This window comes from Pyxicephalus adspersus, chromosome 6, assembly GCF_032062135.1.
Source record: "Pyxicephalus adspersus chromosome 6, UCB_Pads_2.0, whole genome shotgun sequence".
In the NCBI taxonomy this organism is placed as follows: domain Eukaryota; kingdom Metazoa; phylum Chordata; class Amphibia; order Anura; family Pyxicephalidae; genus Pyxicephalus; species Pyxicephalus adspersus.
Genome location: NC_092863.1, coordinates 15,482,574 through 15,494,399, shown reverse-complemented (window position 1 = coordinate 15,494,399; position 11,826 = coordinate 15,482,574). Strand labels below are relative to the sequence as shown.

Below are 11,826 nucleotides of genomic sequence, written 5' to 3'. Positions count from 1 at the left end.
TTGATAAAACAAACAAAAGTCCATGTACATGAGCCCAAATACAGCCTGCAACATAGAAAAGTTGCCAAGATTGTGCTGGGGTCATTAATACAAATCCAATGACAGGTATTTCTGTTCATCTGTATATTTAACTGTTTTCTAGAGTTTGGCTATATTAGACACACATTTGGGTTGTATTGTTCTGATCTGTAACCGATGTAGATCATGAAGCCTGTGACAGGTCAGTGAAGAAGCCCTGACATGATTACTTGGATGTGTATTTTAATATCTGCGTATAAGGACTTAGCCTGAGAATCCCGACTTAAGTGGGTGATTAGCAAGAGGAATTGTACAATCCTCTGTATGCAGGAGGGGTGAGCAGAAGAAATTGCATATAATCTCTGACATGCTGTATAGCATCCTGACCTGTGCATCTGTTTATTTATCCATCTGTCCGTCTTTTCATCTATCTAATATGGCATCACATCAGAGTATTACACATTAATAAATAGAATTTTGTATTGTGGAATTGCATCTGAAAACCCAACATCCATCCATTCATCATTAACATAACACAACTTTAAAATCAGTCACAGGCAGTTTTTGGATTGTAAACTTTTATAATGCATGTAAATAACAAAATCAACAGTCTACCATCACACACAATGGAAAAGGAAAATACTTGGAATAGATAAATAAAGTTCCTTGCATGACTTCATGAAATGAGGTGACATTGTATCAGGAAACCTCACATCCACCTTTCTCTTTGAATGGATTTTTATCTTCGGGAACTCCTTTTAGCAATGGATCTTCTGTTGCTAGAGATTCAACGTAGTTCTTCATTTCTTGTGCAGACTTGGAAACCTTGAAATAAATCAAAAGAACTCAATATTACCAATAATTTAATCATTGTAGGGTTGCCTGTCCATAGCAGGACCATAAAGACCTGGTTGGCCATAAAAAGAGGACTATAAAAGTGTGCCCTCCTATCTAGTTATACCCTCGTTAGGGGCCATCCTGGAGTGACAAGAACTTATCCCTAAATGGTTTAATAAGGGGACCGCCAGATTTCTACTTCCTCATCTAGGGAAACTGGTACATAGAACTTCTTATCCAATATCCTTTTCAGTAAAAGTACGTAATGATATACTGTTTATTAATTTATTCAAAAACACATCACATACTTACTAATCAAAAAATAAATAAAATTATCAATATAAAACTTGTTATCACAGTTCCCCCAATCCCATCAACCCACCACTGTCATAATCAGGAGCAACTTTGTTGACAATAATGCGTTTAGAGGCTTTGCAATTAACTAGAGAAAAATGTGTCCATGTAGGAACTCTGATCCAATCAAATCCTATCAAATTCAACCATCTCTGCACATACCAAGAAAAATAGTAAAAATAAACTTAAAAATAAGGGATGAGAATAAATAAACCAATCCATTTGACCATTGAGCTGCATGTGGGGAGAAGGCCTTAGGTTGGACATTAGGGATCTAGCTACTGGGCCTTTCTCTTCAACTTTTTCTGTCTCTTTAGTCAAGCTGTTTCAGGTTAAGTTACTGGAAAATATATCCTTATGAACAGATCCTTACCCCTGATTATAATTCAGAATGCTAACATACTCATTATTTGTTGCCTAATGAAGCCACATGGTGTAAAGACATAATTTTGAATTGATCATATTTAACCACCACAGAAATTGATAAGCTACTAATCATGTCAAGTTGCACTTTAATTCACTTTGTTGATTAAAGGGGGTATACAAATTCCTGAAATGCGTTGGATAAGATTACAATACTTTAAAGCATCTTTGGATAATAACTACTTCTACCATCTTTTTATATAAGTATTTGTAATTCCAGGCTGTTGTAGAATTACAACTTTTTTTTTCTAAAGTCATTTTCAGTTACAGCAATAAGTTTGTTATAATGACAAAATCTGCACCCTATACCATTTTTACTAGAATATGTTAGCACACAATAGGGTGTGATCTACTAAAAACCACTAACATAGTGGTTTCAATAAACAGCAAGTGAGAGAAAACCTTAGACCAAGAAACAACTCAGACAGAATAACTTCATATTTTTAGCAAGGAATGGTAGGGGTTTGACCTACATTAACATGACTGCTGTATTTGTTCCTTGGATTGTCTTAGGAAGTATAAATGAAAGGATTTATTCTTAAAACACGGAGCTGACCTCTTTGGCATCAGATCATTGGCCCCCAGTGTTGGAGGTATCCACAAGATGAATACTAGATGTAAATCTAAACACTTGCTGACACTTATCTAACAAATCCTAAACAGTGGGTGCAAAGTCCGGTGCTCAGCATATAACACAACTGGTGGACATTTCCTGGGAGCGTAAGGATTTAGACACAAATGGGTGGAATATTAGATTTTTGTTATACACTATTGCTGAACCTCATAGCATTATATGGTACTATTGTAGACCAGAAAAACAGCTTCCGGGTCTCCGATACCTAAGTTATTTGGGCAAAACAGAATAGGATATATGATAACTGCATATGGTGACAGATCCAATCATTAGGAGCCTCAATCACACAAGTTGAAAACCGGGTAAAAATGAGGGTGTACGCTTTTCCCCTTGTATTCCACAATCCCAATTCTTTTCTTGCTAAACCTGAAACATGTTTAACCAACCATTCCATTCCTACTCCTTTAAATTCCCTTCTGTCTAACACTTCAACCCCGGAAGCATTCTCATAAGAACCTCATAAATCCTCCCAAAGCATCCAACATTCCCACACAACCTAGTTACCAACCCGTAACACAGACTGGGTAAGTCCCAACACAAACCCTTCTGCTTGATCTCCATGTTGTGGGGTGGTTACGCCTCCTCTTGCAGATCCCCACAAGTATTTATGGGTCAGGTTCTGGGGTGAGTCCCTGTCCCTTACCATGGGCCTTGCCCACTGTTGAGTGAGCATTGAAATTCTGGTATGTCCAGTAGGCCCACTTGCTTGCTGCCTTTTACTGGTTACTGGTTTCTTTTGGCCTAGTAACCCCTAGGGAAGTAGAGCAATATGGTCACTGCTTCACTCTCCATCCTTCTCTTTCTGAAGAAGGACCTCATATAGAAAATGTGGAGCCCACACAACACATAGAGCTCTAAAACATTCTAACTATGTTATTTTAATGATTTATTATTTATGTACTTATTATAAATCCAATCGGCAGACAGCAAGCTCCCCCATTTATACAATACAATAGATTTTTAAAAGTTGACTTAGTAAATGAATGAAAGTATTGAATTGAAATTGAAATTATTACTTGATTTAGGACAAAAACTTGTTGCTGATGGAAGTATATAATAATGGAATATTGGAATTTACTCACCTAATAATCTGCTACTGGATTTAAAATGGATATTGAGATCTCCAGATATGGAAATGATATATATATATATATATATATATATATATACACAACTAGCCAACCCAGGCAGATTCTGCACAGGCTTGATCACTTGAACACTGTAGCAGATTTAGACATTCACAGCATACTTATATCTGAATATTACTATATATAATTAATTATTGATATTAAAAATTGCATATTACATTTTGTTTGTATAATAATATTTAAATATAATATAAATTGAGTCTACCGTTGTTGGGTGAATATTAATAAAACAATCTAATTCTGCCAATAGACATGGATCTACCACCAGCCAAGTACTCCATCAACTACAAGCTAACAGAAAGGCAACATAGAACAGTTCTGGAAAAGATGGGTACCAGGCCATGATAAGTAATATGACAGAAGCTATATAGTTCTCTGGAATAAATGAGTCGAAATACCCAGCAGGATGTCAAGCAAGCAGATGCGCATTTATAAGCTGATATATTCTTAATGAGTGATGTTCATTAAAAAGAGCTCCAGATACAGTTTGTGTCCTGGTAGAATGGCCAGGATTTTTCAAGACAGCCCCAAAAAAAAGTTAAAATAAACATTGAAGCCAACATGATAACACAATTCACAAGGACACAAAGCCCAGCATTACGGGACTTTTTAGAAATCAACTCCAGAATCAACTTCGGAACATAGAATAAAAGTAGAAACGCAAAGAACTAAGGGTAGAGATAAAAGGAAACATTTACCAACGCCCTCTCTGTCTTTATCTCCTTTCTTAACTGTTCTACTTCCATCTTTAGAAGGTCCTTCTCTGTCATGTCTTGGGCCATTTGGAAGTTGGAGGTGGATCACCCAGCAGAATGGTTAATATGGACTTTTCAGTGCTTTAGGAGATGTTGATGTGAAAATTTAGCAGATGACGTGGCCTTCGAAGCTCTATGTTGCTTGCCCAGAAGGAGCCCAAACAGCGATCAGAAGCAAGCCCGTTGGCTGGTCAGATCATTTGGGTATGATGGGTCTGTGATATCCTCATCTGTGTTTTTTATTCAGATAAGAAAACACTGATCCTGACCCTGCTCTATCTCTTCTCATATCTGAAGCATCCCGCTCAGTCCCACAATATAGAAGGCCACAGATGGAAGATCCTCCTTTAATCCTAATCTGATAAAGGGCTTAAAGTGTAACCTGCTTATAGCTCAGTGAGGATGGACAGTATATAGATGTATGTAAAAGCAGGAACAAAAAAAAGGGAATAAAAAAGAGGTGTTTAATGCACAATTGTTTAATATTGATGGACTGCTGCCAGTTTATATTATAAGGATCTATTTTTATAGGAATTTGCATCCATTTGGCAATGGGGATAAATATAGTTTCTGCTACTTACTAGCTAAGCACAAAAAAAGTGATTTAAAAAAACCTGGGTTTTTCCCATCTTTTTAATGTACTATTTTAATGGGTAACTATATTTTTAATAGTCTATTGCCACATACAATAAAGAGGAAGATACAGAGAATAAATAAAAAAATTCCTTGTAGACAGTTCCTTGTATAATGGGGTAGAATTGTGTTCTATAAAAGGAGCTGCATTGTCATTTTAGGACAGAACTATAGATCACCTTCTTGTCTACTATTCTCCAAAGCATTGATCGGGAAGGGTTGTTCTGTATGCCAAATGAATTCCAGTAGGAACAACAAGTATTTACTTTTGTAAAAGTGGTCACATTGCAGTGAGGCCCTTTCCATCTGATACATCGGATTCCATACATTGATTACTAATCGATTGCACCAGACTCTCAAGCTATCAGCAAATAATGGAGCTGTCCATCCGTGCTTTCTGCTCCTACGTTCAATAGCATAAACTTGCACACTTGGGTAGGGGATAGCCAAACATGTTTTTGCAACAAGATGGGAAGGGCCAACCCAATTAATCTTTAGGTCAATCAAATAGCAGCTTAGAAACTAAAATCAAAACTTTTACTGGCTGCTGTAGCAAAGACCAGTTTACTAAATATATCTGATATTATCCACGTCTGTTTGAGAAGGTCGGAGGGATAATACCGAGATATCTGGCTGGTTTCATAATAGGATTACACAGAGATGTTAATTAGTATTGTTGTCTGAGAATTAAACACATGTATGCGCTAATTGCACAACTCTGCTCAGCACTAATGGCATTTAAAGGACAACTTCATTTATTTTGAAAACCTTGTTTATTATATTTTTTCATTAATACTTTATTTAGGTTTTTTTTAGTGATGTTATTTCAACGTTTGTGGTAATTTAGACTTTTAGGTTATTGTTAGGTATTGCTTTTCAGGGGTTAGTTCCAAAATATTTCTCACATGGGTGATTCACTATTTGAGTTTTGGAAGAAAAGAAAAAACAAAGACATATGAATTAATAAAAATTACCATATTTTTTATGTCTAAGCAACAAGAAGTTATATTACCAAAAAAGGTACTTTGGATTTAGGATTTATACACAAAAACACTTTGGGCTGTATGCAAAGCTATGTAAGTATGAAAAGTATGAAAAGTTTTGGGTCCAACACCACTTGGAAGAGCCAGTGGCATGAAGATCTTTTCAGCCGTCTGCATGGGTGAAACTATGAAACACCAATTGGATCACTCAATGACTATTAATTTAAATGGAAATTTTCTACCTGACCCCCAACTATAACTTAAAGGGGTTCCATGAAGACCTGAAAGTTATAAGTGTTTGTCTGGGGTAAAAAGGTTGTGTAACACTAGCTTCATACCATATGTTTAATTGGGAAGCGTGTTGGTAGAAGAAAATATTAAGAATGTTGAAACTTTGAACAAAAGGATTGCTAAAGTCCCCCAGTTCCTCCACTGTGTCTGGACAAAATGCAGAAATTCAAACACGGCAGCTGCTCTGATGAGTTCAAAACCAGCAAAAAGAAAAAGGTACACATGGCAGTATTGCACATTGTTCTTCCCATGTGCACTTTTGCTTCCTATATATATTTACATCACTAAAACAGCCAAGCAATTAACATTTTCAGATCCACATTTTTAATAAATTGCTGAATGGGTGAAATATTGCCTGCTGTAGTCTGCAGGAAAAATGCCTCCTGACGTCTTCTCCTTTGTGAAATGTAGTAACATTGGGTGAGAAGAGTCCTATGTGTGTAATGTATAAACCAATAGAGGTAGAGACATTTATGTAAGCGAGACAAGTCGTGTATTGCTTTGTGTCGGTCTAGGCGCACTCAGTACATTGTGGTTTAGTGTGAGGAAGTATCTCGGAGCCACAGTCTTTTGCTCACATACATATACTGAGATGCTGACTATGACACATCTGGAGGGTGGGGGGTTTGACTGTACATAATACCCTAGATTCTTCAGTAAAGACACAAAGGCAATGACAGATAACTACCGAGAGATTTCTGCAGCGCGCCAGGCTCTGCGTGACAGCTACCAACACCTGCAGAATGTCGCAGATTATTGTGAGAAGAATTACATGGAGGTAAGATTGGGGGGAAAATGGAAGGAATGGGACCCACTGACAAAATCTACTTTACCAAATAGGCTCCACTTTACCATATTAAAAAAAAAAATGTATTGGAGCCATCAGCTTAGATTATTCATTCTTTTTCAGTCTGTAAAATATATCTGTTCAATAAATGCAAAAAAAACTGTTGAACCAATACAGTAAACTGATAACTTCCTGACAACTGTGACTATGCTGCACTGAGATTCTAAGCAGTGTTGTCAGCCTTGCCCAGTTCACCTCTGTAACCTACAGAACTGCAGTCCAAATCAGGAGAGAACAGCCAAGTGTGACAACTCATCGATGTGTATAGAACGGTGGGGGAGCATTGTTACTTAAGATCTTAATAGGGGTTACTGGCAGAAAATAAGGCTGAGGACTGGTAAGCTACACCATAGAGCATTTTGTTGTTAGATTTAGATACAACCTAATGCTTATTAAAACATAATAATGACAAACTGGACAAGTTTTTTTTCCAATGGGTAACATACTATCTGAAGCCAAGATGTATCGATATCCACCAAAAAAACATCCATAGACAGGGACTATGGGCACTCTACGCATGAAGATAGGTCATAACCTTACCTGAGCATTAAATGGCCAATCCATGTTTGTAGATATAAGGAGTCAGTGAGCACCCTTAAGAGAGTTCGATGGTGGTCATGGAGCCACTGGCGGTCATTTATTTGGATTGGATATTTAGTTGAAGGTTTGAAATGCAGCTGAGATATTGTGCTTTTGGGTAAGGGCAGAACTGTAATCAATATTAGGGAGTACATTAACATTATAGAGGGATGGGGCAGGGTTAAGGGTAAGAGGGCAATTGTGTGCCAAAACCCCATACCATTGTCTGGTACAGTCAATTCTGTTGAGCTCATTGAAAAATGACTACGCTGCATATTCATTAGTTTCTTCAAACAATCTAGAAATGTTTGCCAGCTAGAAGTATTTTTGCTCCATTATGCTTATCTTTGCTTTCCATTAGCACATTGCTCTTACATTATAAACAACACCATATAGCTCCCAGCAGTGAAAATATAAAGCATTATAATAATAATATTAATAATATTAAACATATCAAGTACTGGATCGTGGTGGCTTTGGATAAAGTGACCCTGTCACTAGAATTGAAAAACAAAGTGACCCCTGCAAAGTTTAAACTTACTTTGCTTGCTGATCATGCAGCAAATCTTTCCTAAAGAATCTTCTCAGGTGCCTGTTGACCCACCTGTACTTGTTAATGTTTAAAGAGAATTAAAAGGTGGTTTCTGGCCTACCTGCCACCCACCTATCAAAGCCACCCAAATGCTGGTTTATTTTGAAGGGGCATAGGCATGGCAACTGCTTCATATCTTTGCACCAATATAAAACATTCCCCCCATCCAGCGCCAAGACAAAGTCTTTCTACCCAAAGCAAGGATGCCAACGTGCATCATCCCTTTCAACTGACCTCTTCACATCAGTTCTAAAAAAATGAAGAATTAAGGGAAGGAATTCATTTGGTGCTACCAATATAAAAGGCAAAATTAATAAATGTGCATTCAAAGATTAAAAAGCAAAATGATACTGAACACCACAATGCACCAGTATATATACATAAAATGTGATCTGGTCGAGTGCACTGAGAATTTATTTTATGATAGTTCCTCTATCTTTTGGTGCTGCTATTTCTTGAAAAACCCCAGATGTATTAGGATTAGTAGAAATTCCTACCTACAAAGGATTTATAGCACAAGGTTGGTTGGTTGAACCTTTTTTAGCCATTTATTTATCACCATAAGGTAGCATTCTCAACAACAGTTCTGTGCAATCCTGGTTATTACTGAAGCAGCAAGTTATTAACTTGTCTCAGATGTTGTTTAGACTTCTATTTATATATGTGTAAAATGCTTTTAGAGTTTGTTTCCTGAAGAGCTGTTCTTGGTTTCTCTGCAGGCTCCTGACAAGAGAAAGGCTTTGGAGAACACTATGGCTCTTGTCACACAGACCATGGCCAGCGTGGTTTCTCAAGTAGGAATTGCTGCCAGATACATGTCAGACATGCTGGAGGAACAGAGTCAGGTTCTGCAGAAGGAGGAGGCTAAAGTCCGATTAATCTACCAGGTGGGTCACCAGGTGCCTTCATGTGTCTGTAGGTGGAATGGTCAAGCCAACTTGAACTAAAACAGTGAACCTGTACTCCATCTTTTAATTATTCTGCCTACAACCGTAACATTTCTACTATGCCTACCAAAAAAACATCTTCTGTACACCTTCATGAGATAGTTGTATATTTGACTTGTGCCCACCACTAGGCACTATGGCTGAGCTGTACCAACTGTCCTCTGCCTGTCTAATGGGTGTAGTATTATTAGCCATTAAAGCAATGTTATTTGACAGAAGAATGGCATATGGCTTATCCATGAAGTCATGTCATGTAATAAAATGAACTTAAAAAGAGAATTTTCTAGCTAGTCAAAGTAATCAAAGTAAAAAACTTTGGATGGGGTCGACCTCACCCAATTAGAATCAGTGGAGACATTTCAGAATCAAATATAAAAAACTCACTTTGAACATACTGAGAAGGCTCAATCTCAAGAGCAGAACTCAAGGAAAGCACAACAGAGAGATGCTTTTGGTTCTTGATATTGGTTCCTCAACTACACCAAAATCCAGTTCCAGCCCTATGGGAGCAGGCTAAGCAATAAAGTTATGTGACATTGGTTGGCACATTGGACTAGGTTCTAATTATATTGGGCTTTAGGTAGAGGGGAAGAGTTTTTATTTTGGATAGAGTGAGGACAAATAAAGGGTAAGAACCTCTTACAGCCAAGATTTACAATACGGATAAATATTCAGACACAGTTGACCATCAAACTTATGTAAGCTTACTGGACATCCCATTCCTGTTCCCCTTCCCCATTCCTGTGCATCCTCCACTCTCCTGGGAAGGTTTAGTCAAAAGACCATTTGTGAGGTCAGGTACTCATAAAGGAAAGAATATACCTGACTGTCAATTCCCATTGTGCTTCAGGGTTTAGAGCAGGGCTTTGTGCAGGATACTAAAGTTCCTCCACACCAACTCAGCCACCAACAGCTTCCCAAGCCGAAAGAACAATGATACAAATGTATTATGAAGAACAATGGAAAAAACCTCTTGTTCTTCTCATTGTTAACATGAAACTTTAGGGTCGTTTATGTAGAATAAAATACTGCCTTCTACTGCATGGAACTCACTATGTTTTATAAATCAGAATCTGCAGGGAAGAATATTAAAGATCAGCGTTACTTGAAACTAATATTTCTGTAATGGGCAATTACTGTGGGATTAAAATGTCCATTGGCACCTTATTTGTCTTGATGGATATAATTGTAAGCTTTGTGTTTTTACTCCTCCCAGAAAAGGTGTCCCTTTCTTGTAACTTGTCTCCCCGGTTAGATAGGTGCTCTTACAAAATGTTGTGTTTTCTTTTACTGTTGATCATATCAATAAAGAATAGATAATACCTACATTTTATCATATTAAATTAGGCAATTCAAACAGCAATGGTGTCATCCAAATTGAATCAACGGATTGCAGTACACGATCACCAATGCATGCAGAATATGAAATAGCACCATTTATATTCTTTCTCTGTCTGCAGTTAATAGATATCCATTCAGAAAATGTTTCCCGCCGCAAAATTGGAAGTTTAACTGTTTCCAAGAGGTTTCCACACACTCAAAAAATTCTGTATGGAGAGGACAAAGGACCACAGGCCTTGTATACCAGGAATCCTATTAATTTCTCTTCCCTTGATAACATTGGACATGGATTTATGGTAAGTGTTTTATTTTCTGCAGATCTGTATTTGTTTAGGCTTAACTTTAGTTTATTATTACATTAGTATAAATATGAATATATAGTGGAAAGGGAATAAAAGTTAGATCCACAACACTCAGTAGGTGACCTCAGAAACGTCCCTTTCCTTCTTCTACAAGTATGAGTACCCTGATTATGAGGGGTGGCAATGTTAAAAAGGTATTTTAGGGCATTATGCTAAAATGATTACATAATCCTAATTCTAACAATGTTGTGGGACTTCAACTAGGCTTAAGGTAAAGCAAAACTGGGCACACCCTTACAAATGATTTTTTTTAATGATTCACCATAAAATTTACTATACATTTTAGGCATATGTGATCATGAGAAACTTTTGATTAGTTATTATAATGTGGCTTTTGATTTTCCTTTTATCTATATTTTCTTCCTAAGTATCAAGCAATACGGCCCCCAAAAAGCTTTCCTATGTCCTATTGCAGTAATGTTACTGGTGTATATCTCCTGTGTTTTAGTAATTTCAGTTTTCTAAATTATAAAATAAGTATATGATCCAATGACGCTCTTATTATTGTGTTATTATTAATATTATTATTATTAAATCCACATAGGTAGCAGCTGGTGGAATCATTACTGATATGCTTTGTGAGAGTCAACAGAGCATACAGGCGCCCCATATAAACCACAGTCAGAGTGTTGAGCCATACTGAAAAGAGAAGTAGTAGTAAAAACCAGAACTAGAATTAGACAAGTGAAACAGAGACTACAGTTCCCAGCAATGGCTGTCTGCAGTGAGAGTCTAAAGAAATTCAAAGAGTCTGTGTTATGTACCGCAACCATTCACAAATTATCTGTTGTTTTTTTATTCTTCAGGTTATTGAATGAAAAAGTTTTTTTTTACCCAAAAAAGTTGAAAGTGAGTGTCAGGTAGTGTTGCCGTTTTGTGTTAACTGAAGGAGCCAATTTAATTATCTAGTTCTTATCTTGGGTATACAGAACAATTAGCCCTTATGTTGTGAAAAATAGGGGAAAGGTTTAGGTAGTTCGGGAAAAAAACAAAAACAAAATTGGGCATAGTTGATACTAGAAACATAAATACTTTGTGCTGTCAGTATAAAGCATTGAGAATGTCAATACCTGAGGAGATGT

The 11,826-nt window shown here is 37.0% G+C and overlaps 2 protein-coding genes across 2 annotated transcripts in view; one reads left to right on the top strand and one right to left on the bottom strand.

Moving 5' to 3' along the window:
- Positions 1-579: 579 nt before the first annotated feature.
- GNGT2 (G protein subunit gamma transducin 2) lies at positions 580-4,490 on the bottom strand. The gene is made up of 2 exons (XM_072413717.1): positions 4,113-4,490; positions 580-843 (listed from the first exon to the last, which is right to left on the bottom strand). Exons 1-2 carry the CDS (start codon positions 4,194-4,196, stop codon positions 718-720), a joined length of 210 nt encoding a protein of 69 aa, XP_072269818.1. The 5' UTR covers positions 4,197-4,490; the 3' UTR covers positions 580-717.
- A 2,097-nt stretch (positions 4,491-6,587) lies between these two features.
- The window catches only part of ABI3 (ABI family member 3), a 16,815-nt gene continuing 11,576 nt past the window's right edge, over positions 6,588-11,826 (top strand). The window contains exons 1-3 of the mRNA XM_072414747.1: positions 6,588-6,854; positions 8,814-8,981; positions 10,502-10,678. Of these exons, the coding sequence (XP_072270848.1) occupies positions 6,750-6,854; positions 8,814-8,981; positions 10,502-10,678 (450 nt within the window). The 5' untranslated portion in view covers positions 6,588-6,749. The remainder of the gene's footprint in view (positions 6,855-8,813; positions 8,982-10,501; positions 10,679-11,826) is intronic.

What these genes read in the sequence shown, in the direction of transcription:
- GNGT2 (XM_072413717.1), bottom strand. Translation starts at nt 4,196, where the DNA reads ATGGCCCAAGACATGACAGAGAAGGACCTTCTAAAGATGGAAGTAGAA. An exon ending in TAAAGACAGAGAGGGCGTTG is followed by an intron (nt 844 to 4,112) that starts GTAAATGTTTCC and finishes ATTTATTTCAAG; the next exon opens with GTTTCCAAGTCTGCACAAGA.